This window comes from Petromyzon marinus, chromosome 14 (genome assembly GCF_048934315.1).
Source record: "Petromyzon marinus isolate PM22_M1 ecotype Great Lakes invasive population chromosome 14, UKy_Petmar_22M1.pri1.0, whole genome shotgun sequence".
Taxonomy (NCBI): domain Eukaryota; kingdom Metazoa; phylum Chordata; class Hyperoartia; order Petromyzontiformes; family Petromyzontidae; genus Petromyzon; species Petromyzon marinus.
Genome location: NC_133680.1, coordinates 8,933,777 through 8,960,852, shown reverse-complemented (window position 1 = coordinate 8,960,852; position 27,076 = coordinate 8,933,777). Strand labels below are relative to the sequence as shown.

Genomic DNA, 27,076 nt, shown 5'->3' with positions numbered 1-27,076 from the left:
GCCGCGGCTCAACCCGAAAGCAGCCGCAGCCCGCCCAACACTGAACAACGACGCTGAAGTTGGCGGATTCGCCAAATACGAGATTCTCATTCCAGGCGGCTTCCCGTTACGTTTTCAATTTTTAAAAAAACCCGCTCGTCTACCCTTGGAACGGGACACCACACAAACCTCACCACCACCACTGCACGGACAATTATAACGACGCGAACTTCGGCCTGCGATGAGCAAGAATCAGCGCGCAGGGCGAACGAGCCGCCAAGTTTCCGCGTCGCGGCGACTTCCCGGCCCGACCGTCAGCGGCGCGTTCCAAAGGGGGGGCGCCGCTCGTCCGTTCTCCGTCGTTTTGGGAGTCGCTTTCGAGTCCCTTTTTGGGCGTCGTTTTTAACCGTCTGGACACTACCAAAAGCCGCCTAGCTTGGCCGCTCTAAATCGCCGTTGCAGGTAACAGTGCTGTGCTGGCAACCGTACAGAGATCCCCCCAACACCAACCTCCTACCCTCGCCTTCGCGTCGTCTGTAGCAGGCCGCTGTGGCAAAGCGCCGTCGGCGAGTCGAGCGATCGACGAAGGCCGGCGGCGGGCGGGCAACACGCAACGCCGATGCGTAGCCATCGCCACTAGGGAGACGACAGGCGTTGTTGTGTGTGTGTTGTGTGTGTGTTGGCCATCCCACCCGCTCCGTGTGCCGTGCCGGGCTTCGTAGGCGCCCGGCACACGCGAACAGGCACTTGCCCCCAGCCAGCAGTCGTTGTGATCCGTCTTGGGTGAAATTGTTTGGTGATGCCGCTGCTCTGTCCTGGCATCGGTGCAAGAAGCGCAATTCAATAATTCTAGATTTGATAGCTTGCGTGACTGCAAGGATCCCATACTCTTTGGTTCTATTCGGTAAAGTCACGTAGGTAAAAATCAATCAATAAAACGACAAAAAAATCACGACGTTTCGGCCGCTTGTGTTGTGGCCGAAACGTGATTTTTTTGTCGTTTTATTTTTTACCTACGTGACTTTACCGAATAGAACCAAAGAGTAAGCGCAATTCACACGAACTCAATACATTCGGTGCCAATAACACTGGCCTTAAAATAACAATACAAATTGCAGCTGACGTTTCGGGAAATGACCCCTGAATGATCTGAAGAGCATCGGTTCGCCTGGCATTGACGAATGCGCTTAGGTTTTTTTTCATTTTTAGTCATTAGGTTGTATTGATTGGATGTTTATTTGTATCGATAATGGATTGCCGCACGACAGGAGATAAAGTTCGCCTTTGTCCAGCAGTGGATTGATCATGGATGATGATGAGTTACAATCACTGTGGCATCATTTGCAAGAGGAATATTTTTTTCCTCGTTTATGTTTTGTGTTGTGACCTGAATTTTCGACGACAATTCAACGAAAATAAATTAGAATTTCAGCAGTTTCAAGAACTTCGCGGAGATTATTGACAGTTTCTGTGGGTAATGCAGCTGTGAATCTACGTCAAAATGCCTTCATGCGAAATGTACTGAAAGTACCGTTCCTCGTACACTACTACGTGGATGATGCTTGGAATTTAATGTAAGGATGGCATACGCCGCTTGGTAAGTTTGGATTAGCACGTGGAAAGGCAGTTGTTACCGAGGCGGGTATTGGAGTAGCACTTAAAAGGTCGGCAACTCTGGGACGAAAGAATTCAGGCGAAATGGCAGAATACAAGAATACAATCTCGGAGGTTGAACTGAAACAATTACGGGATCTAGCAGCAGGAGGAGGCAATATGTCGTGGCATCAACAGCATTTGCCATGATGACCTCTTGATTTTACTTGAGGTATATTCATTCATGAACTATAGATACACTACGTACGAGCCCATATGTAATAGAACACATTATATTCAGCATCTTCCTTTCCCCAAAGGCTTGGCCAGTAAATCATCATTCTTTCCCATTGCAAGTCACTTTCATTCAGGTGCTTTGGAATGTGTTTTTTCTTCCCCCCTAGCTCTCTCAATTCATCTCCCACACCGAACCCCAACAGCTCGGAGTCACTTCATGCAGCAGAGAGCAGCCCGGGCTGGAGGAGGAGTTGGTGGGCACATGGACACAGAGCCACGGCCATGGCCTCAGACACCACGAAAGCCCTGCAGGGAGCCTCAACTCTTGCCATCTACAATGTCCTCTTACAGGTGCGGGTGGCGCGCTGTCGTTGCGGTTATTAACCGATGTGTTTGCGTTTGTTGTTGGCTGTGCTTCCCAAATGTGCGGTACGTCTCGAGGCACAGAACGTGAGTTTTTTGTTCCTCCATCTTAAATGCATCCACGAACGGTGGCTGCTGCAGTTCTTGCTTTGACACCATACAGAAGTGATGTTGTAGAGCAGTGGGGGAATATATATGGCCTACGCACAGGATACGACCCTGCGTGAACATATCGAATGGGCTATATGATGCTTATCACTTAGAAACGGCCCAACAATCATAGTCGACACTGCTAGCATATCGGCTGGACTATTCAGTTGCTAAAGATGAATATTTCACACACCGGAGTTTCACATTTTTTAGCACTCGGTCACCTCTGCCAATGCAAGGGCCTTTTTAACATCAGTCGATACATGCGTTATATTTGTCATTATTGGATAACATGTGGCCTGTAAATATATTCGGCCATCAGTATGGACAAGGTTCACTACCACCGTTCTAGAGAATGTTGGTAGACATAGGCTTCTGCCTCACATTGTTCACGTGTTCTAGGGTAGATTCCCATCTTGACGAAGCAGCTGAAATGCCGCTTTGTTGATAGGCATGCAACGATGCATTGATTAATCGATAAAAACCTATTTTATGCTCCCGATACATGCATAAAATCTTGCATGTAGATTTGTTCGATTTGTGCAAATTGTATCATTTCACGCGAACATGTGGCGAATGATCTTCTTGGTTCTTTGGGTAAAGCCACGTACCGAAAGAACCGAGAAGATGAATCCTTGCAGTCACGAAAGCTTTAAATCGAAATGTGGCGAATGGTTGAACAAATCAATGCAGCGTTGTCCCCTTGAGCTTCCATGCCCTCTGGTGTTGATCTGCAGCAGTTTCAGTAGCTACGCCAGCGATCAGGTCTCATCAGTGCTTGTGTGGGTGACTATATTACGGTAAGAAACACCAGTTCATTGTAACAGAGCGATACCATCCACTTGCAAGAAAGTATTTTTTTTTTATCTCGGAGCTTAATGATTTCACTATACAGTACGCGAGTTGTATGTGTTAGATTACTAAACGGTGTGGCTGGTTGTGTTGAAAACCTGTTATTCTGGGTTCATGTGTGCCACTGCCTATGTGCTGTGCTCTGTACAATTCTGCTTCTTATTTCTGTTGGCCCTTCAGGGCTCACTGTTATGCTTGTCCGGAGGTGCGATGTCCGGTAATAAATAGTGAAGATCATAATTGTGGAAGCTTCCGCTCGCTAGGTTCAGCAGTGCTTGCTGTCTTTTCCGAATGCAGCTGAATAAATGAGTTCCCTGTGAACATTAAATACCTCGTGATAATCTTCAAAGATGACAGTCGCATCAAAACCCAGCATTATCATTTTTCTAAAAATGTATTTTGTTTCTCTAACGGGTCCGAGTAAAGTTTATTTTCTTAACCAGGTGAGAACTCAAGAGACCATGATAGTGTCATTTGCATGAGTGACCTTGGTCTCCAAAGTAACAAAACCAAACAAATAAAAAATGTACAGGCATTAAGCAAATAGAGTATTTGGCTGCTGTACGTTTCCATGTGATAAGCCACTTCGTTAAGCTATAATTTGTGGGCAGGTCACAAATTATAGCTTAAAAAGAGCTATCTAGCTCAGTGGGCCTTACCTGGTAAAATAAAATTAGTTAATCGTTTATTATTTTCGAAATCAGCGCAAATAAAACTTTGTCGTAAGAGAAATTGTAATATTGCACAGACATTAATAATTATTAAATAGTACAGATGCTTTTTAGACTAATCGTCATACAATTTAAATTAAGTTACAAAAACATTAAGATATAGAGGGTAAATATTGTACTTATGTATAAACAGACAAGGATATATATATACAATTCAATTGAAGTTATAACAAATCCACATTGTCATTTAGATGGAAGAGTAATTTGAAAGATTAAACATTGGTTGTTACTTGTGTCTCAGTGGTATGCATCTTAGTCGACCCAACAAGGATCCTACAATTCATAGTTTATTTATTTGGTATAGCCCTGTGAGTCATTCGGCTCTTGAATCGGGTGCAACCTCAACAAACAAAAAACATGAACAAGAAAACATCTTTAAGTGATTATGTGACTGTGCAAACAGAAAATCCAGGAAAAAAACAATACAAAATATTCCTGAAATAGCACCGTACACCAACGCTGTGTGCAAAAATCCCAGTGGGATGCAAGTCAAATAACAACAACAACAACCACAAGACAACTAAGATTTAGGCCATCGGTCTAACTCCGTACTACAATAAACAAAAACATGGCCAAAACCAAAAAACTTTTCGAAATCACCAAAATAAAAGACTGGAAATCCAATAACAAACATTACAAATGTTTCCATTGTGCTGTGCACACGTTGCCATTGTATTAGTGGTCATTGCATAGTTATTGTCAGGCATGTTTTAGAGGTAGTAATTTGAAAGGTGGCTAATTTAATATTTTCTAACACACAAGTATCTAGGTCAGTGAGACTACACAAGTCTCATTCTGATGCTGTGTTTGAGGGAATAGGCAAAATGTATGTGTGCACAATGCGGTGCTTTATACAAACACCCTGTTCGCAGCAGACACCGTGAGTGAAATGACGCAACATAAATTGAGCAAAACCTGCCAGTGATTAAATTTGAAGTTATAATTTGTCCTGGATGTCACTTCTAGTCAATTGCAAGCTCACTGTTGGCCTATCAGAAAGCGAGTAAGCAGGCCTGATGCTGTCTGAGATCGTGGCTGCTGTTCTTTGGACAGAAGGGTGAGCAAGTTCAAACTTTGCAGCCACCCCCGTTTTGCTTTATCTGTAGATTTATCAGTGTGTCAAATTCTGTTATGGGAGGTGAATTGGCAGATATTAGAGCCACGTGCTCTTGCCTAAAGGGCAAACAAGTCGTGGCATGACGCTGCTCCGCGTTAGCGGTGGCTGCTCGCATTGACATAAGCGTTAGAACAGGAAACGTCAGGCACCGTGACGGGAACAGTTGTGCCCCTTTCCCAGTTGGATATTTCACAATACCTAAATCATGATGCACAGTGCTAATTTATCACCGCCAATCTCAAATTATTTGGAAATATCTACAGGGTACGAGCAGTGCTGGCTTTATGAATGTGCAACATGTGCGTAGGACCCCCATTTCATGAAAGAGGAACCCCAACATTATCTGTCTACATCATTAGACCTCCTTTGCCAGTACCAAAATATAATAATAGGGTTTTTCCCCTTTTTTCTGGCAACAAAACTGAAACCTTTTTACAAGGATTCATGTCTGCATTAACCACAATACGTGCAGTAAAAATGCAAACAAAAAACATACTATGATAATATATGCATTGTCCTTGAAACTGGTTGGTCCACACGCCTTCTGGCGTCATCTGGTCGAGCACCAATTGGGTCGAGGCTCAAAAGATACCCGTCCCTTGGTGTGGACCAATCAGTTTCAAGGACAATGCATATATTATCAGTATGTTTTTTGTTTACATTTTTACTGCAGGTATTGTGGTTAATGCAGACATGAATCCTCGTTAAAAGGTTTCAGTTTTGTTGCCAGAAAAAAGGGGAAAACCTTATTATCTGTCTATATTGGTCTCTATATCTCTCTCCTCTTCATCTCGTGTCGCTGTTTCACTTTGTCACTCTCTGTCTCTGTGCTTCTTTCTTTGTCTCTGTTTCTGTTCGTGTTTATGTCTGTGTGTTTGTCTGTCTCTCTCTGTCTGTCTTTTGGACGATCTGTATAGGTCTTGAGTAATGACTGCTTCTTATTATACGTTGAGGGACTGTTATTCCTTTGTTCACACTGGCACGTTAATGGGTAAGATATCTGTGATTTTATTAGGGAATGATTGCACACATGGAAATTAGAAACCATATCTGTCGGCACGATTCTATGAAAGCCCCTGTTAGTATAATTCCATCGTGTGCTGTTAAAAGTAAAACAAATATCCTGTGGTTTAACTATTAAAGAATACATCTCATAACTAATACCACTCGTGGTGGGGTGGTGTTGTACTCGTATGAGTGTTAAAACTATTGACATAGGTATTTGGAGAGTGCCTACAAGATGAGTCTTTTATTCAGATCACTGAGTAACCTTTTGCTGTCATTCAGAGTTCTAATCTGGATTTCAACCGCCTGTGGTTAAACCAGGCTCTGAAGTATAGCGAGTTTGATAGTCTCAGCCTCGTTGCCAATGACAGCATTGGTTACCAGGTTGAGACTAAATTGGGATAACTTCCAGCTTCGAGAAATAAAAATACCGTACCTGTTTGACTATTATTCAACAAACACCAATCTCATAGCAGTAGTGTGTATAGATGAAACGGCTGCTTGGGTGGGTTTTTCAGAATAAGTTCTGGGAAAATCTCTTGCATAGCCGTTCTCTGACTCTCGGGGCTGCATTGCTCAGTGGTAATTCTGAACGGATTCTTTATTCTTCTGACATTGCCGAGCATCGCATTCGCAACAATAATCGAAACGATATAAAAAATATGGCGTATTGCGATGGCTGAATGGTTTAGATGCCCGATGCGCTTGCTGCAGTACTGAGTGACCACTGCAGGTAAAAAGAATCCAAATAAAATAACGTTTGATGGTACCTGGCTCTTATTGTGGTCATCGACAGTTGCTCAACAACCCCAGAGCAATACCCTATCAGGAAATTATTTTGTTGGCAATCTGGTCCAAAATCTATTTAATGCAGGGAACATAGTAAGCTGTGGTGTATGTTTCGGGTCAATTAGTTTAGGGTTTTTTGTAGAAATTATAACACCTGTGAAGTATCCTCAATGAATGAATAACATTTCCCAGTCATGGCATTAAGTATCATCTTGGTTCCTTAACAAAATGTACAGATGGTTGGGTGGTAGCAGACATTACTGTTTGTTGCAAAGAAAGTGGGAATGTTCTGACCTCTACTTTGTGGAGCGGAGTTTCACTTGAAGAGATTTCAGAGGTAGTTCTGTGGTGTCCGCTTTCGTGAGCGGTTTCCTAACACAAAGAGTCGCTCTCCTCTGCAACGGATATACAAATGACTTCTTCTCATCACGTGACACATGTAGAACATTTATGATAAAATTGGGAAAACGGACAAAAAAGCATGAAGTAGTATGTTGAAAGTCTCAACGAGGCTTGTGCGTGTGTGTCTTTGTCTATGCAGAGGCGCTTACTCACGGCACTTGCCCCAGCAGTCTGTTAAAGGCTATACGGGGGACTTTTGTCTTTTGCAGGTGTCCTTCCGTGTCGTCACATTCGTGCTTAACGCCTTCATCTTGCGACACCTCTCCAAGGAGGTGCTGGGGGTCGTCAATGTCAGGTGACCTTGCTCACTTACTCATTCTGGCTTTGCAGCGACGCACGTAAAAGAGATCTACTGCGATGCTTTATTGGGTTTCGCACACGATGCTGCTTGGTCAGAGTGCGAATATGCGTGCGCCAAAGAGGTGGTTACCTCCTACCAAAGTGGACTACCTGGCAGGTGATCGGCTGACAATTTAGAGGTCTGTTTGAATTGGTCATGGTGGCTGCTCAGAATAACTTAGCGCAGCAGTTATTGTGTTTGGCTGATGTGTGTTTGAGCCCTGGCTGAAACTGGAGTGCCATTGGTTTCAACACTTGCTTTTACACCCCTTTTAACAGTCAACAAGTGAGGGCTTTTTATTGGCACGTGCTCTCTTTTCTGAGAAGCCATGCACTGAGAATAATCAAAAGATTTATGGCACAGATGGTTTTGTTCAATCCATTCACGTAAACATATTTTGAGCCACGTCAACATGTGTGCTGTGTCAGCGTGCCTTGCTGCATATTTAACTTCAGTCCTTAAACTTGCAGTGTCAGTCCGCTGAAATCATACTATATTAGAAAAAAAAGTTGGCTGGCTGAATTTCTGCCTGGATTCCTGGCTGGCCTGTAGCCAATTGCTCGCTGTGAGTTGAGGGAGAGATATAGAGGAGGGAGGTGAGGGAGATAGGGAGATAGGAGGCACATATAGGAGCGAGTATGAGACGGAAAGGAATGTTGAGGAGAGACCGGGGGGGAGAGAATGAAAGGGTGTGAAATGGAGAGGAAAGGGAGAGCAAAACGGAAAGAGGCGAGCGAGGGAAAGCGACAAGCAGTGGGAGGAAGGATTATGGAGAGGCAAGAGAGATTGAGATTGGAAATGGAGAGGTGGGAATAAGGAGATCAAGGATGAGAGAGAGAAACAGGGTGAGAGATGGGAGGGGGGAGTGTGTGAGATACGGTGGAGGGAGGAGAGGAATATTAGAGGATAGGAGAGGTAGAAGAGGGGACAGAAATAGAGAGAAATAGAAACAGACGAGAGAGAAATCGAGATACATTGGAATATACTATAGAGAGTAGGCAAGAGAAAGGTAGAGAGATACAGGGCTCTATATAAGATACAAACGTTTTGCTAGCTGGCTTTCTAGCTGTGAGGGACCGACAGATGGTAATGTCTAAAGGACGTGCAAGTTGCTGGAATATTTCACAAAAATGTTTCGTGATGGTGAAATGGTGCCTGGACGTATGCTGCCTCATGCGATGGTCGCCACTCTGCGAATACAGAACCCATGGATAATTCAACTGCTTTTGATTGGCTCGTGGGGTGTTGGTCTATTCTGCTGGATGATAAGATCCAACCGTTCATGAAAAACTTAACCAAAAATACTTCAAACTTGAAAATATTTTCAGGAGGTTTCTCCATTTGGGATATTCTTGATAAATGAATTAAAATCATAATAAACCTATGCTGTTAAATAAAATTCACGGTTCTTTGTCCATCTACCGCTGGATGAGGGCCTCCCCGCGCCATATGGGTCGCAGGGGTTGTTTGATCATACTTCACTATACTAGTCACAGTAGCTCACTGTAGAGGGGGCCCAAGACTTATTCAGCTATCTCCACCCATGTTAGCTGTGATCGGGAATCGAACTCAAGTTGCCAGGTTCACAGCGCAGTGTCCTAACGCACCGTACGTAGGCAAACGTGCTCATCGCAGGTGCGGTATATGATCTTGAGTCATCAATGCAAGAAGTATCTCGTTGCAGTTCAAGACAAGCGTATGTGTTGATGGATTGGCAAAGCAGCAGGTCGTCAATCTAAAATCGACTTTCGCCCTTGTTTGGCGAGTACCATAGAGATGGGCTTGCGCCCGCGTGTGCTGCTCCTGCGGTTGCCTACGCAGGCTCACCCTGCTCTACTCCACCACCGTGTTCCTGGCGAGGGAGGCGTTCCGGCGAGCCTGCCTGAGCCGGGGATCTTCCGCCGACTGGCGTCGCGTCATCAACCTCCTGTGGATGGCGTGAGTTCCCTTTGCCAAGACACCATGGCTCCCATTCCGCACACACCCTTCTTCCATTGGCACATTCAAGCCAGTGTGGTGCTTTCACTGTACGGGTTGATTTAAAGTCGCCATTTGTCGTGCTATGCCAGAACCAAAGCATGATACGCCGGCCTCACAAGACATTTGAATCCAAGCAGGGCCAGGAACGTGGCTAGGCAGCGTCACTGCATCATCTGTGCGCGTCTCGACTCGTTAATTGAGTGTGATGTCACCGGCATGGCTTGGCTTCTGCAATTAAAAAAAACCTGTGGCCTATTGAGCCACACTGGGCTGGCTGGGCACGGCTCTCGATTAGAAGAATCTTGGTTTTCTTTGCTGTGCCAAAGCCTTCTTTAATTCCAAACAATTGTCGCTACTAATGTACAAAGCACACGTTGGAATACTGATGCCATGTCTGCGGTGATGCACTCAGTTCTTACCTACCTCGCTGTATTAAATATAATTCAATATAAAGCAGTCTGGCTGATTGATGATCCAGCACTCACTGATTCACTACAACCACTGTCTGACTGGTGGTCAGTCACATCCTTATCACTAAAATAACTACCATGGTTACTTTCTGTGAACTTCACTCATTGATTGTTCCAACCATGTTCTGCCAGACTGACTGTTTCGTCTCGTCCGTACTGTGTCCAACCACCATAACATTTACCAACACACCCACCCACCTACCTATTTCCTCACCCAAGTGCTAAAACTGACTGTTTAATCTCATCCAGACTGTGTTCAACCAGCACACTGCAGGTCACAACACTTTTTCTGCTTCTTCTCTCACACTTTGGAAATTTCCTCCCATGGTCTCTTTCACCCAAGTTCTTCTAATAATTTTGCTCAATTCAAAGAACATGCTCTGCTCTTATCCATTACATAGCCACTTGTTATTTTGCGCCTTTTAAAAAATCGCACCATATGTTAAACTTCTTTCGCACCGTACGTAGCCCACCGTGCTAATCAGAGGCACGCCGACAGATGCGCCACACGTGTGTGTGTGTGTTTGATCGTCGTCGCTTGCGTGCTGACTAACCGCACGGAGGGTTCCCCGTCCGGTGTGGTCAGGGTGCCGCTGGGGGCAGCATGCGCCGGAGCGCTGGGCTACGTGTGGGCCAGATGGCTTGAGGCCCCGGACGCGAAGCACGTGCCCGCCTACCCGGCCGCAGTGTGGGCGTTTGCGGTCTCGGCTGTTGTGGAGCTGCTGTCAGAGCCGCTCTGGGTGCTCGCTCAGGCGCACATGTTCGTGCGACTACGGGTCAGTGCCTAACCACTCCGACCCAGACACACATGCTTGTGTGACTACGAGTCAGTGCCTAGCCGCTCCGACCCAGACACACATGCCTGTGTGACTACGAGTCAGTGCCTAGCCACTCCGACCCAGACACACATGCCTGTGTGACTACGAGTCAGTGCCTAGCCACTCCGACCCAGACACACATGCTCGTGTGACTATGAGTCAGTGCCTAGCCACTCCGACCCAGACACACATGCTTGTGTGACTACGAGTCAGTGCCTAGCCACTCCGACCCAGACACACATGCTCGTGTGACTATGAGTCAGTGCCTAGCCACTCCGACCCAGACACACATGCTCGTGTGACTATGAGTCAGTGCCTAGCCACTCCGACCCAGACACACATGCTCGTGTGACTATGAGTCAGTGCCTAACCACTGCGACCCAGTCACACATGCTCGTGTGACTACGAGTCAGTGCCTAGCCGCTCCGAGCCAGGCGCACACACTCATGCAACTGCGGGTCCGTGACTAGCTGCTCTGACCCAGGCTCGGGAGCGGTTTTGTTCCTTGATGCCTTCGCTTCGAGGAGAGGTTTTCAGTGAAAGTAGCACGTTGGCGAACAGTTGTCATCTTAGTAGTTTGTTACAGTGTCCTCAAGATTCCCTGAAACACCATTGCCATGATAAAATTGAGATGTGTATGGAAAAACCTGCCAACCTTATTATTTGACGAACCTGCAAAGTCTGCTGTTTTAAGAACTATCAAAAGCCCAGCATGTAAAATGCCCCAATACATTTTTACATACAGAGCAATCCAAGCCCTTTATGTATGTATGTATGTTGAACTGCTTTCGCACCGTACGTAGCCAACCATGGTAATCAGAGGTGCGGGGGACGGACAACAAACTTAACAAGAGAAACCCTTGGTCTTTTTTTTTCAGATTCAACAAAGCTCCTTATTTGCAGCAGCCCCCAGACCTCTTACTTTAAAGAATCCCTCCCAAGCCGCAAATGGGCCTTGACGTGAAACACCTTCCCCTCTCCCTGTACCTTGTGAGTCTCAGGTGTGTGCGGAGAGCCTGGCGTTGGGCAGCAGGAGCATCCTCACCGTGGTGTTGGTGTTCCTCGTGCCGCACTGGGGCCTCTGGGTTTTCGCTTTGGCACAGGTGCCCACATCAGGCACAATACAGGACACCTTACAACGCTGGCAAATTCAGCATGATATGATAAGGCCACTTTAAAGGTATTAGAGATGCACCAGAAGGAGCCTGGCTGGCCTGAATCGTGATGCTAATGTATAACAGCCCTTATGAGAGTCACGGGGCCAGCACCACTGACATTCTTAATTTGATTTAAGATTGTCGAGTTTATGCTTGTAGATTAGTTCCTTAATTGCTATTAATAATTATTATGCTTGTTTACCTTAGAAAGCCTCGCCGAGTCTCGTGACTCTTTCACATGGGGCTCCTTCCAGGTTTTTTGGAGCCGGGCGCGATGATTGCCACGTATCATCCCGATTGAGTTATTTTGTAGGAAAGTTTTCAAATTTTGACCCTGACGCCGTCGCACATTGGCCTACGTCAAGGGATCTTTAACAGCCGCAGTGCAGCAACGACGACCGTTCTTACGGTTGACACACACCTGACTAAAAAAAACAGTGCACCTGCTGGTTTCAAACCATGTTGCCTTGTAACAAGCGGCGAACACGCCATCGCTAGGACATGTCACTGCACCAAGCTAATCATCATCAGCCACGATCAATCCACAGACGCAGGCCACCCCAAGCTGCTGTCACCTACCAAGATCCTGCGATGCGCAACAATCCATTCGGCACCTACATGTGATTATTGTCATCGCTCCATCACCACTCCGGTGGACCCAGGGATGAACCGTAGACATTAGTTTCCCCACTGAAAATCCCTATGGAAAAGAGGGAAGAGACTATGATATACTTGGGTGCAGCAGTGCATCTCATTAATATGTATCTCTTGTCGACAGTGCTCCCATTTGTAGCTCTTATCTTTGTTTCTCCTTCATCTCAGTTATCCGCATTTCTTTGTCTCGTTGCATATCTCTCGGAGGGCCGTAACTCTGCAAGACCTTCCAAGAGTCTTCGTTTGTCACTTCTTGCCCACCAGCTAGCAGTTGAGCAACCCCGTGACAGACCATCTGTGTAGCCTGCAGCATTGCATATTCACTGTGGAACCCCGTGCTGTGTGCAGCTGATGTATGCAGTTGTCCTGTCCATCTGCTACTACGTCTACTTCACCCTCTACATCGGCTCTACAGCCGCCAAGGATAGCCACTTTCCCATCAGCTCTGTCCGCCAGATGTTCTTCACTTGGGGCACTCAGGTGAGGCCACACTCTGCACTGCTTGCACCCACGTGCATCATACGTTAAGCAGCCAATGATAACAGCGGTTCACGATGTACTTACGTGTGTTGAACCTCTTTTGCACAGTACGTAGCCAACCTCGCTAATCGGAGGTCCACATCAAAATCACTGAGCCGTTCACTCAGCGTTATGGCCTGTCTATGTTAAACAATCGGTTGCGCAACTGATTGCAATTGGTTGCAGAGGATGTCCACATGTAAACGATTTGGGTGCACGCAGCCAAGTGGCACAACTGATTCCCCAGGTGTGGATCCTTTTGAAAATTGCAATTTAATCTCAAGACACTAGAAAAATTCAACAAATATACTACATGAGGATGGAATAGGATGGGAAATGAATGAGAGAGGGGAGAGAGTAACACAGCAGCACAGCCTCGGACCAAGCATTTGAGGCCCTGCAGCAATAATGATCAGTTATGCGTGCGTTTATAATGATTGTGGGTATTTTTCAAAGTTGGGGTTTTGTGCCTGTGAATGGGGATGCTTGTTTTGCCTTTAGCTATCGGCAGTTTTTTTGCTGGGTTACCACAAGTGAAGCTTCGCACACAGACCAAGGTTCATTTACCTTCTGACTCTGTTCAGTCTGTTGAAAACATGGCCCATTGCCCCAAGCGTTAGTTTATCAGCACTATATTTACATATAAGCCAGTGTCGTTAATCACCAATCGTGGTGAATTTATGTTCGCCTGTGCACTTTATTAAGTCTCCAGAAGTTACTGGGAGACCGTGATAATCGATGTGTTGAATCTGTGCAAGCTAGCCAAATGGAAAACATGATGACCATTCTATTTGACTGGCAGATCACCTTTACATATGCTCTATCTCAGGGGTTGGCAACCAACATAAAATTAATAGCCATTTTTGTTTGTTTATTTAGTTAAAAAACCCCCTCAATGTTCCAAGAGCCGCAATGCATGTGTAATGACGACTTGACACACTTCTCTTGAGATGGAACTTTATTGAAGACACGTTCACTTGACATCAGGCGGAGACCCCCACTGCAACAGCCTCGAGTTTCCCGCGCATCTTCCCCTTATATAGCAACTGAGGCCATGCCCCCCTTTCTCGATCATTCTCGCTGACTGGACGCTCGCTCATCCGGCAGACTCTACCGTCATCTTCCGTCACCTGATCATTCTCCCTTCTATAACATTCCTGTAGCTACCAGTCCCTTCTCACTCACAACTGATACCCCTGTCATTACCTCCCATGTCCACGAGTGTATTCGCACTGTCGGCTGACTTCTCTGTCATTTTCTCCCGTGGCCACTAGTCCCCTCACACCGCGTGCAGGCTCTATTGTCATCACACACGAAAATAATGCCACAAAGCAGTCCTTAAAGAGCCGCACGCGACTCCGGAGCCTCAGGTTGCCCACCCCAGCTCTATCTTCATCATCATTCTCTCCATTATTACAATGGGGAACCTTTTCCTGTCTCACCCGCGTAGCCTGTGTGACTGGCCTGTGTGAATGGCCCGTGTGATGGGCCTACTATAACTGCGTGTTTGTGCAATGCAGCCATTTGAATGGGCACTCGTCACTTTGACTAGGAGCTTCATGATGCAATCCTTCCTGAAGCAACTTCTCACTGAAGGTACCTAGCCTGTGTTTATCCTCTCGCACAAAACTATCCCTACATATGTATTCAATAATAGAGTACGTTTTACATGTTTTAAAGTGTGGGGCCTTTTTGTGTATATTTTATTTCATATAAAGCAACCTGAGAAGCCTTTATTGATGTGAAGTGTGAAAAAAGTGAGATTGATGGATTACACATACAGCCCTTGTGTCAATGCATTGCCATATGAGGGCCTCCACACACCTTATAGGTCATGGGAATTATATGACCATACTTCACCACAGCAGTGAGTGGTCCACGAACCCTTGCATCAAACACGAAGGCTTACAGGCGTGTGTCACCACACCGAGTAAAATGCAGTCAATGTCAGTTGTCTGATAATAGAGCCCAAAAGAAGCAACTGCGCAGACACAGTTCTGTAATATCATCTTCTGGAAGTGCGTTGATGTACTGCTCGCTGTGAATGATTGTGATGCCTGTTCATTAATCCCTGGGAACTGAAATGCCATATGCGTACAATGTTGTGTTTTGTTCAATTATGTATGGCCAGACTAAGACACTTAGCTTCACTCCTCAAAAGAACCTGGTTTAATCGCAGGATTCAGCATGAGGGTCTCATCATTGCTGGCTCATTAGAATGTCCATAAGCATTTGCCTCCTTAACCACCAAGTCACATGACCAAGTGTGTGTGTTTGCCTTGTTTCTCTGCTAGGGGAGAAATACATCATGACTTTCTTCAATGTCCTCAACTTTGGAGATCAAGGTTGAATACTGATTTGTTTTTACTTATATGTAACGTACTGTGAGTGTTTGGGGCATGTTGTAATGTTACGGTGTGCTGCGGTCCACTGCGGGTTGTTTTGGGAAGTTGTGACATGTTGAAAGACGCTGCACGTTGTTGTGAGGTCTCGAGGTGCATTGAGATACGTTATTAAGCATCGTAGTAGCAGTGCAAGTGAACTATTATTTCACTAGGAGATGGAAATGAATATGTTAAGATGACATGAAACAAACTCTGATCTGCTGTGGTGCCCAAGGTTAAATTATAATTTTTACGTCAAAATTATACAGGTTAAACAAAGCATAAATAACACATCTGAACAGCAAAACTAGCAACGAATGTGAAATTGTACATTAAATTCCGAATTGTTAAAAATCTAATCATGAATTAAACCAGATGTTATATTTGTCATCAAATATAAAAAAACACAATAGGGATGATGCTGTGGTGTAATCATGAGCAGAGGCCACAGGTCCAGTTAAATCGCCTGGCGTGGTCGTTCATTCAATAGTTGACATTTATTCAATCCCCTGCCTCTGTCCGTCCCTGCAGAAATATTAATGGGCACGCCACAGTTAAACGATCGGCATGGGTGGGGTAAAGTGTAGGTACTCCCACTGTGTCTGGCCAGCAATGAAGAGTAGGCCAAGCACCCTTTTGCGGGGCTCTGTAGAGCTCTCTCTCTTGGACGCGCTTCTGCGAGAGGAACTGGTGCGAGGGAGCAATTGCGGAGCTGCGTTTAGAGTATTTGGCTGCTGTAAATTTCCACTTGATAAGCCACTTTGTTGAGCGATCATCTGTGGCCAGGTCACTTCTGAAAAGAAGCAAAGCAGCTCAGTTGGGCCTAACCTGGAAAAATAAAAAAAATAGTTTATTTTTATTTTCATTTACATATGTGTTGCACCTTTTTGCCACAAACCTAACCACTCAAAGCGCCACCATCACATTTACAACAATACGTGATGCGCTGTGGAGCGCTCCAAAGCGCCGCGAGGCTGTGAGAGTTGCCGGCTCGTGCTGAGATGAGGCGGCGGTCTGTGCAGGCATCTACGACGTGGTGAACAACCTGGGCTCCATGGTGCCGCGCTTTGTCTTCCTGCCCATTGAGGACAGCTTCTACGTCTTCTTCGCTCGCTCGCTCATCCGTGGAAAGATTGCCATGCACCAGAACGAGGTGTGGATCGGACTGCGCATTTCGCCTCCCGAGTTCGTGTACGCGCGATACTGCGCGCGATGTGGGTGTGGGGAGCGGTAGTGTAGTGGTTAGCACACTGCGCGATGAAGCCGACATCCCCGCTCACCGGTGATGATTATCTGCATTGGTCCTGGGCCTCCCCGAGGTCGGCTCAGCCTCAAATGATTGCCTGGTGCGGTGTCTAAAAAGCATCGCCACTGGGGAGACGGCGGTTAGACGTGGTGCTGGCCACCCACTCCCTCGCGTAGTGTGCCGGCCTTCATAGGTGCTCGCTAACAGCACTTGCCCCAGCAGTCTGTTAAGGCTATACTGGGGATCTCTGTCTTTGTAGGCTTGTAATGATTTTCTGTTTCAATCGTTTATGATTTCACGTGTAGATTTGCACGAGGAAGAATAAGTCATTGGCAATGAATGCAATTTTTTTGGGAAATGGTGCCTGTAGGCCATGGTGGAGCAGAAGAAGTGGGGACAAACATGATACCAAAACAGATCTCAAAATCGAGAAGGTACCAATGAGACACGTTTACTTGGAATCAAGTTGTGACCCTCAATTGTCACAATTCAATAGGTTTGGGGTGGTGGGGTTGGTGGATTGTTCTTTGGCTGCTAATGTAGTGACTAAATTATGGCCCCAGTGAAACGGATTTGAATTTAGGACATGCACAGCACCAGTGGTAATTGATATTTTTATGTAGCCTACGTACAATTGGCCTAAATTGAGTATCCGGTGTAGTGGCCCGGTCAACATCAGTTCCAGGGGGTAACAAAGGCAATCGTACATGTGTGTTGCTGAACTATTGACCCCTTCACGTGCTATGTAGGACTTGATAAGCTCTTACTCACAGCACTTGCACCAACAGTCAAATATAGATACATGGGAAACTGTTTTGTTTTTTTGGTGATTGACATGCTGTGTTGTACACCCTTTTTTCTGTATTCCTTATACCCAACACCAGGGACAATTGTAATCTGAAACGTGGCCTAAACCTCCAGGTCAATTCAGCATAACAAATAAAAGTAACTGCTGTAGTGTGTGAACAGCAGCACTGGGGAGACACTGCTGGTGGTGGTGCTGGCCCCTCAGCCGGCGTGCGTGCCTCCACTGCCCTCAATAGGTGCTCACTAACAGCACCCTCCCCCGTGCGGCTTTGCTGGCAGGATGACATCGCCATCATGGCCAAGGTGCTGCAGTCACTGCTCAAGCTGGTGCTGCTCATCGGCGTCACCGTCCTCACGTTCGGCTTCTCGTACTCGTACCTGGCGCTCGACCTGTACGGGGGATCGCTGCTCAGCTCCAGCGGCGGTAACCAGCAACATCCTTGGCGTGTTTCCGATCTGTCATTCGGCTTTACTTAATTAAAGGGTGCTGTGGTGGCAGACGAATGCCCCTAGTAACTCTTGCAAATTAAACTCTCCTGGTCTCTTTGTGGTGAAAAAATAAACTTGAAATTTTGTGAACAGGGTCATGTGGCCATCATGGCAATATCGCAGCATTTTTGGGGCGTTAACAAGCCCTCGCTAGCTCATTTGCTGCTTTTTGGTGCAATCGGAGGCGCATTCACCACTTTGCACCTCTGATTAGTGCCTCCGATTAGCACGGTTAGCTACTTAGGGTGCAAAAGAAGTTCAAGATACATTGTTGCAGAGGTTCATAGTTTGAATCTGCTTATGGGTGTATGAACCGTGAAAAAACACGCCGTCACCTTTACATTAGACGCTAATGTCAGTCGCATTGTGTGCTGGCATCATGGTCGAAATAAAAAAAAATGCCCACAAATTACTAGATTGAAATATATACACAGCAATTGTCACCCCTACTGCATAACCCTCCTGAAAAAGTTGTGAGACTCGGCGAGATATTCCTGCGTAAACAAACAAAATAATTACACAAAAGCACGGGATGGTTTAAAAAGTGAAACGGCCATCCACTGAGATATTAAAAAAATATTCTCATGTACAGTAGTCCCATTAAGAAAGACATCATCGGCGCAGTCCACAGCATGGGAGATAGGATTGCGTTTCTTTCATGTAAAAACTCATCAGCCGGTCATGAGTGGCAATGACCACGCGGCTGAGCCATGCAGTAGCTGTATGGTGTCGTGTAATGTTGTACATTCTGACCCGGGTGGTGAATTCTCTTGAGCAGGGCCGATGTTGCTGCGCTGGTACTCCGCTTACGTGCTGTTCTTGGCGCTGAATGGCATCACAGAGTGCTTCGTGTTTGCTGCCATGGAGCAGAGCGAAGTGGACAGGTGAGAGCCCTGCTGGACTTGGTTGTGCTTGGCCAAGGTCAAGTACTCATGGCGAGTGCTCTTGGCGGCAAGCAACACACCTCGCCATCGCTTGCTTCCTTCTGCTCCGTCCCATAGCTGCAACTACGTAGCCACCTAACCAGTCGTAAAGTTAATTATAATTACGATACAGAAGCGTTTTTATAGTTGAAATTCCAGTTATATTACAACTGTGATTTATTGTGATTAGAGTACCTCTACCTTACACGTAATATTTCGCCTTTGACATGTGCAATCAATGATTTAATTGATCAAACTACTGTGCGTGTTGTCAAATCATTTAATCTTCCTGGTCATATAAATAAATCTGTTCTCAAGATTTGCTATCTTAGGTTGTACCAATTACTGCTCTGACTCAAGGATTATAGATGGGGGCTCAGTGCTGTGATAAGATAATAACCCCCTCTAAACTACCTGGCCACTTCAAAGTGTAATATTATTGAAATTTTTATGAGGAGGCATGTGTGTAAAATTTTTTATATTTACTGAAATGTTTTTCTCTTGACAAATTCCAAACAAAATCGCTCTCAATTCAACCTTTAGGAGTGACCAGAAGACTGTCCAGCCACTACAGTTCTTAAAAAAAAAATCTGAATCAGAATATCTGTTTATGCTGGAGGAATCCGATGAGCTATGAAGCTCTTTTTCACACACGTCCAGTCGTGTTGTTCTGACCTTGTGTTGCTAGTGGCTTCGTTCCGCTTGGCCCTTAAATGTTAATACTGATGCGGTCAACTACGCAGCAAGGTTACTCCGCAGCAAATAACATTGTGGTACCGTTTCCACGCGTGTTCATGTTCGCACACACGTACACGCGCACACACGCAGGTACAACATGAGACTCCTGTTCCTCTCGGTGGTGTTCCTGGTGCTGTCGTACGCGCTGACGCGAGCATTCGGCTCCGTGGGCTTCGTGCTCGCTAACTGCCTCAACATGGCCCTGCGCCTGGCCTCCAGCCTGAAGTTCATCGCCGCCTACTTCCGCGACACGCCGCACGAGCCGCTCGCCGCGCTGCGCCCCAACCTCGCCCTCGCGTTCACGTTCCTCTGCAGTTGGGCCATCACCGCCTACTCAGAGGTAGCACGGCTTCACCATCGCCGTCATCGTCATCATCGTCAATGCCATCAAAGGGCTGTGACCTGGTCCAGCGATAGCACATGTGTGAATGAATTCAAACGGCGTATAACAGAATCACGTTGTATCTACACAAATAACGTACTCCCCAGAGTACATTTTGGGAGTGTGTTTGCCTCTTCGGAGCGTATTATAGTCCAGACAATACGGTAACTAAAATACTTTTTAGGCCATCAGCCTTTTCAGACCAATATTATCCAATAGCATTTGTTTAAGCAAGTAAACTCTCCACTGGTTTCGACCTTCTAGGTCTCATCAGCAGTCGGGCTTGTTTAACAAATACTGTTGGATTATCAGATATTATTAGCAAGCGCATGACATATAATCTGTAGGACCCTGTTGAACTCAAAAGTAATACCGTACTCACAAACGCATTATGAGTTTCCGTGGAGCATTGTGGGTAAAACCATGCTTTCCCCAGTTGTGCTGCATAGAGTCTTATGTAGTTTCTGGTTGTACTGCGTGTTCTTTGCATGATGTTCGATGTTTCGCTCCATGTGTGAGGAGCTTCTCCAGGAACTGGAAATTACGAGGTGCAACCCGAGAACGCCTCAGAGATCTTCATTACTGTTTGGTTCTTTCGGTAAAGTCACGTAGGTATAAAATAAAATAAATCACGACGTTTCGGGCGCAACCCAAGCGTCCGTCATCAGGTGGGAAAGCATGATCTGCTGCTGATGCAGACTGATTTAAAAGGTTTGAAATGGGTGTAGCCCAAGGGTCATAAAGAAGTGGGTGGGGCTAGTGATGTTAATGTGAGAAATTAGCATGTTAATGTAAGATCAAAGAGTGGTGCAATCCAAAGGCATGATGGCGCAATCCAAAGGACATGTGAGCATGAGAGTGCAATCCAAAGGCATGTGTGTGCAATCCAAAGGACATGTGAGCATGAGAGTGCAATCCAAAGGACATGTGAGTGCAATCCAAAGGACATGTGAGCATGAGAGTGCAATCCAAAGGACATGTGAGCATGAGAGATCTAAGAGAGAGGCATAGAGAGAGACACACAGAGAGTCGGAAATAACAGCTGACCTAGGCAGGTAGGATGGAAACATCACAGTCAGTTAAGACTTTACCTGATTAATAACAATGATTGCTCAGTTTGTATCCATCTTCTCGGTTGAAGTTGTGTCTGTGTTTATATATCTGGATGGCTTCATGGACAAATCTCTGAAGGTAGCCAGTAGGTTTGCAGATCTTCATTGTTATATCCATTGCAATTACAGTTTCTTTGTCATAATGATCACCACTATCATCGTCACTGAGTTTGGTAATAGTCACAGATCCACTTTAATATTGCTTTGTTAACCGAAGCCGCACAACGCACTGGATACAGGATTAGTTAACGTTTTGTAAATTTACGGATTTTTTTTTCAAGTTTGTTTGATCGTACCTTTCCAGGGTTGAATAATGCCTTTTGTAAATCTTCCAAAAGTCTGCCAACTGACATTTACCACTTGACATCCTTAAATTTCACGACCGTTAAGTGATCATCACATGCAAAGACTGGCCCTGCCATATCAATTTGACGTTTATACCACTGGCTCAGGGTCACCAATGGAGATGAGTTTGTGTGAGCAGGAATGTTGCGGGGACGCTCGTGCTCATCATCTTGGTCTCGTCGCGTCTCTTCTCTCTGCAGTCGGTGCTGTGCTGTGACCACGGCGTGGTTCCACGCCTGCTTCATGTCGCCCTGGGAGCCGCGTGCCTGTTGGCCGTCGTCATCATGACTGCCCGCACCGAACGCGAGCTCGTCTCGTTTGTATGGCAACAGTTCCTACCCACGTTTTTCCAAACAAAGCAGAGCTGACTCTCAGCCACCATCTCTCTCGCATATATATGGAGTTTTATATTTGGAGTTTGCTTGGCTCTCTCACCATGGTCGTGTGGCTTTTTCTCCGGATCCTCCATTGTTTCCCTCCACATTTGGAATCAACATGCGTTTAGAGTATTTGGCTGCTATACATTTCCATGTGCTAAGCCACTTCATTGAGCTATCATTTGTGGCCAGGATGCTTCTGAAAAAGAGCTACATAGCAAAGTAGGCCTTACCTGGTAAAATAAAAATAGTTAATAGTTAGCCTCCCACTTTGGTCCTCAGGGCCCGGTTACAAGAAATTAAATGGGTTTCCCTTTTCTATTCCCATCTATTTTGTAACTTGATGCCCTGGACCTCTTTGTGCCTGTGCTCCCCAGTTCTTGTTGCTCTGGCTGCACACTCAGTAGCTAAAATGTTAGCTCCAGTTTAGCAACTGGGGGGAAACACAGTTGAATCCAAGAGAAGCAACAGCGTTTACAATGTCAAAGGTGAGACGTCATTGAGATTCGCCATTGCTTTTACAAGTGAGACCATTGTGACACTGGTTAAATATGATGGGGTTTTTGGGTTTTTTTCTTTTTATTCAGATTCACCCTTGGCCACTGGCACACCATGGCCTATTGCAGCATGTTCTTGTGACCTCTTTAAAGACCCAGTTACTGTGCAAGCCATCCACTGCTGCTGACGTAGTGAACTCGGTTTGCAGTTGCCGTGTTACTTTACTGCCACGTATTTTTTTTCCGAATGTTAACATTATAAAAACTGGTCGCCAGAACAGGCTGCCTTTTGTAATGTAAGCTTTCTGTTAGAATACTTTCAGGCTGTGATGGCATTATTGCTGTGTGCATTATTTTTGCGATGCTCTGCACACATTTTACCAGCTCATGGCAGGTGAGGGTGTGGGGTCTGCATTATGAACGCATTTAGGCAGTGTCAATTCGTACGCCTATCGAGTGGGGTTGTTAAAATCCGTTTTTTTGTTGCACGACCGGTAACCGTATGAACAAAAAATACGGTTACCTGTTTGCGCTGCACAAATAAAAATGCCTCGCAAATAAACTAAACGTGTCCACCTTTTTAACTGAGAAATGTAAGGAGCTGCCAGAGTAGTTGTAACAATTGAGTAACCCCTCCCCCCCGCTGCCTCTGTCCATCCAACAGTATAAATGGATTCACCACAGTTGATTGGCAGGTCACGTGTGGTGGGGGTAAAGTGTAGGTACACCCAACTCTTCCAAGATGTGTGGTTAGCATGTAAGATGAGACCACATACCCCTCTAGGGCTCTCGAGTGGATGCCCTTCCACCAGCAGTGGCGTGCACAAGCGAGAGCAATCGCAATTGTGGCTTCGGCCACGATGCCATTTGTACATTGTGTGCCAGTCAGTGCATTCGCTCCTCACATTATTTTGGAAGCGGTTACCATTTGCCAACTTTCAGAACCGCTAATCTATTTAGTTCTTACTGGCTTTCGTTTAACAACCCAATCTAAAGAGGCATTCAAACGCATGGGATAGACTGTTTATAAAAACAGCTCTGGGTACAAGTGTGGCGTTAGAGTAGCAAGGCTATACTGTACTGAAGATCCCTAAAAAGGGTGAAACCGTTTTGCAGATGCCGTGTTACTTAGGTGCCACCAGAATTTTAAAGACCAAAATTTTCTACCACTGATGTCCACCGGCTAGGTTGGACTGCTGTGCACTAGTAGCAGTGTTCTCTAGTGAGCTCACAAGGCATTGTTGGGGGCTTTCCCATAATGCAGTACAGCCTAACTATGGCCACAGTTCTAACATTTGTGTAAATTGGTGGTTTAAAACAATGCTGTGTGCTTTACACACACAACTTTTGTTAATGCCACCTGTAATGCAAGGCACGATTCATCCTAGATTTGAAGCTTTCGTGACTGCAAGGATCCATACTCTTTGGTTCTATTCGGTAAAGTCACGTAGGTAAAAAATAAAACAACAAAAATCACGACGTTTCGGCCACACAACACAAGTTGTGTGGCCGAAACGAAACGTCGTGATTTTTGTTGTTTTATTTTTTACCTACGTGACTTTACCGAATAGAACCAAAGAGTACGATTCATCCTATGGTCCAGTTGAGCTATTTACTGACTAAATTACCTTTTGCATGAATACTCTTGTATTTTCCCGCCTCCAAACACTTTTATGTCTAATACGTTTCTTGTCATGGACAAAAAGTGCTAGAATTTGTTTGGTTATTTTGCTGTGTTTGTGCGTGCTACACAATGATCTAATCTTTGCAGTACTACTTTTGATTATATTCTTAGCTCTTCCGGTAAAGTCACGTTGAAGGGAAACAATAAAATAATAAAATATATATAAAACAATAAAAATTCTCACGTTTCGACCATAACACAAACGGTCGTCATCAGGTGTGAAAAAACCAACGGCAAGAAACATTTGAAAGAAGTGGCGGTTTTTTCACACCTGATGACGACCGTTTGTGTTATGGTCGAAACGTCGTGAGAATTTTTATTGTTTTATATATATTTTATTATTTTATTGTTTCCCTTCAACGTGACTTTACCGAAAGAGCTAAGAATATGAATTACTGCAGTCACGAAAGCTTTAAATCAAAATACTTTTGATTAATTCACATATTTAAACAAGTCAAATTCATTCCACAATGATTAATTCACAGCTTTCAATCGGCATTTTGTTTTGTTTATTGTGATGTTTTATTTGTTTGCGGTGGGAGCCGCAGTTACTCACGACGTCCCAGTTTATACACACACACGCAGGGAAGCCAAGGTGGAGGGGCGTGTAAAGTGATGACGTAGAATAATAACACCAAACACTTTCATCTGTTGTCACCGGCGTCTTCAAAATGCAAATCGAGAGAATATTTTGCGCCAGCGCATTAAAATGCACCTTACATCACGTGCACACAAAATAAACGCCATACTGTTTTCACCCCCTCCATTAAAGTGCCCATTTGCAATCATGGTTGAGGAAGCAAACGTTGATTTATTTAAAAACGTACTAAGGTTTTATTCGTTTTTCATGTGTTTACACCTTGTTCTGGTTTTGCTGTACAACACACCCTCCATTATTCCAAAGTCTCCTTTGCAAGAAATATGTTGTCTCATTGGGCTCTCACCTGCGCTGAATAAAGCAAATATATGTACAGTTGTGTGAAAATAGTTTGGTGAGTAGCGATTGATTATGGGAGTGCGTAGAGCTGCTTGATGGTGCATTGGGTGCTTGCTGGATTGTTTGGCGAGTGCAGGTCTTGATATTCCCCCTTTTGATATCGAATAATTAAATGTATACACCTTACATTTATTTGATAAATCTATTTGTATTAAATATTTGTCATGAAATAAAAATAGCATGAAAAGAAAATCGTGGCCAAGTGGCTTTGTGGTCAGAGTTCAAATCGACGCAGTCACCCATGATTAAACGCACTTCTCGGCTGAAGTGAGTAAATGGCCTTGGCATATCCAGAAACGACTACTTGATTTGGCAAAATTCAACTCTGCAATGCGATGGACATCTCTCTATAGCAGGGTGCGAGGGGGAGTACAGCACCCCTCGTGTGAAGTTTTTTGAAGGAATCTCAGAAGTAGTTCTGTGATATAAACTTCTCCACGGGCTATCCTGTCTGTAATAGGGTGATACACTGCCGCGTGAAATTTCCGAATGGACATTCCTTTATGTCATGGTGTAGATAACGCAGTTGGAATACAATTTCTGAAAATAAATATTGAACAACTCGAAAATCTTATTTCAGTTGGGGTGGAATTGTTTTCCGCAAAATGATTGGCAAGCTGTAGTGTGAGCTTTGTTGACAGATGGTTTCTTTAAAAAATCTATAATATTTATATGTTTACATCGATTGTTATAAGCTTTCATAACGTTTGTGTAGGAAATGTACGCCAGTAGGCCTTGCCGCATAGGCTGTACTGTTACACACCTAGGCGTTGTGTCGGCGTTGTATCTAGTATACCAGGAGAACGACGCGATTGTGGTTAGAGGACTGAACTTATGGTTACTGTGAGCAAGATTTATTCCTGGCTGCACCATCGGCACTCTGAACCTGTCGTATGTGCCTTTAGGTCCGCTCAACATAAAATATGCATTTCAAACATCGTGTCGGTATCAGCATTGGAGAGACAAAGGTGGCGGGGCGAATGCCTTTTACTGTGGCAGCCGTATAACAGCTGTTCGCCAGCAGCACTTTTCCCATCAGACTATAAATTATACACGTAAAAATATATTTATTGAATGCTTAAGCCAAGCTATTTACAGCCCATTTACAGGAACCCACCAACCAGATCACAAGATTACAATGGTGTGGTATGTTTGGAGTGGGGTAGAAAACCGACGGCAGCCCAGGTAAGATGGGGTTGGTGTCATGTTATATTATAGTTTGTCAAAAATTAATTGAAACAGAATAGGCCATGACTAAAAACAATGCAATCTGCTGGCTCAGACAATGCAAACGACTGTGTAAGCTTGTAAACTGAAGCAAAAGCAGTCTTAGGTTAAACGCTGTAAAGGTGAAAAGTTAATCAATAAGATACTTAAGATTTAATTAAACGGGCATAATTGAGTCATTTTTGTAGCTATTCGGCTGTAAATGCAAATAACCATTGTAGTTTAAATGCAGGTTTTTAAGCCTAGATGACTGTATAATAGATGATTTGGTGGTAAAAACTTCCAATGTATAAAAGTACATTTATTTTGTTATTAATATTCCCCACGATGGCACTAACGATTACTTTGAGTTATGTAATACCAATGTAGACTGTACTAATCAGGATGAACAGCTCTGTATACCTGGTAAGCTTTTATTATTCATAACCTTTATCTAAAATCCTAGTACCCAGCTGACGCAGCCTGGTGGTGGGTGCACCATTTCATGCAAAGAGGCCGGTGCCCACCACAGTAATGTGGCCAATGTGGCATTTTCTGCCGCTGCTTCAATTACTGAAGGTGGAAACATGCGTTGGAGTCATTAACATTGATTCTGAAGAACCCAATATACGCATTAAATCACGTGCGTAAAAGTTGACGTATTTTTATTCGTTATACGTTGTGTGCAATGGGTTCGTCACTTCTACAGCCGTTATACAGTGAGGGAAAAAAA

At 44.9% G+C, this 27,076-nt stretch overlaps 1 protein-coding gene across 2 annotated transcripts; it reads left to right on the top strand.

The window, feature by feature from the left end:
- On the top strand, positions 1 to 25,706 carry RFT1 (RFT1 glycolipid translocator homolog). Of its 2 annotated transcripts, none has more exons than XM_032954120.2 (14): positions 1 to 441; positions 2,013 to 2,160; positions 7,428 to 7,513; positions 9,380 to 9,496; positions 10,595 to 10,784; positions 11,828 to 11,929; positions 12,986 to 13,117; positions 14,677 to 14,752; positions 15,451 to 15,501; positions 16,563 to 16,693; positions 17,873 to 18,017; positions 18,861 to 18,966; positions 19,834 to 20,083; positions 21,783 to 25,706. In XM_032954120.2, the coding sequence occupies exons 2-14, from the start codon at positions 2,092 to 2,094 to the stop codon at positions 21,948 to 21,950; spliced, it is 1,623 nt and encodes a 540-aa protein (XP_032810011.2). In that variant the 5' UTR covers positions 1 to 441; positions 2,013 to 2,091; the 3' UTR covers positions 21,951 to 25,706. The 2 variants fall into 2 exon arrangements, with proteins under 2 accessions (XP_032810011.2, XP_032810012.2); XM_032954121.2 differs by having other exon boundaries at positions 1,977 to 2,160.
- The last annotated feature ends 1,370 nt before the right edge of the window (positions 25,707 to 27,076 follow it).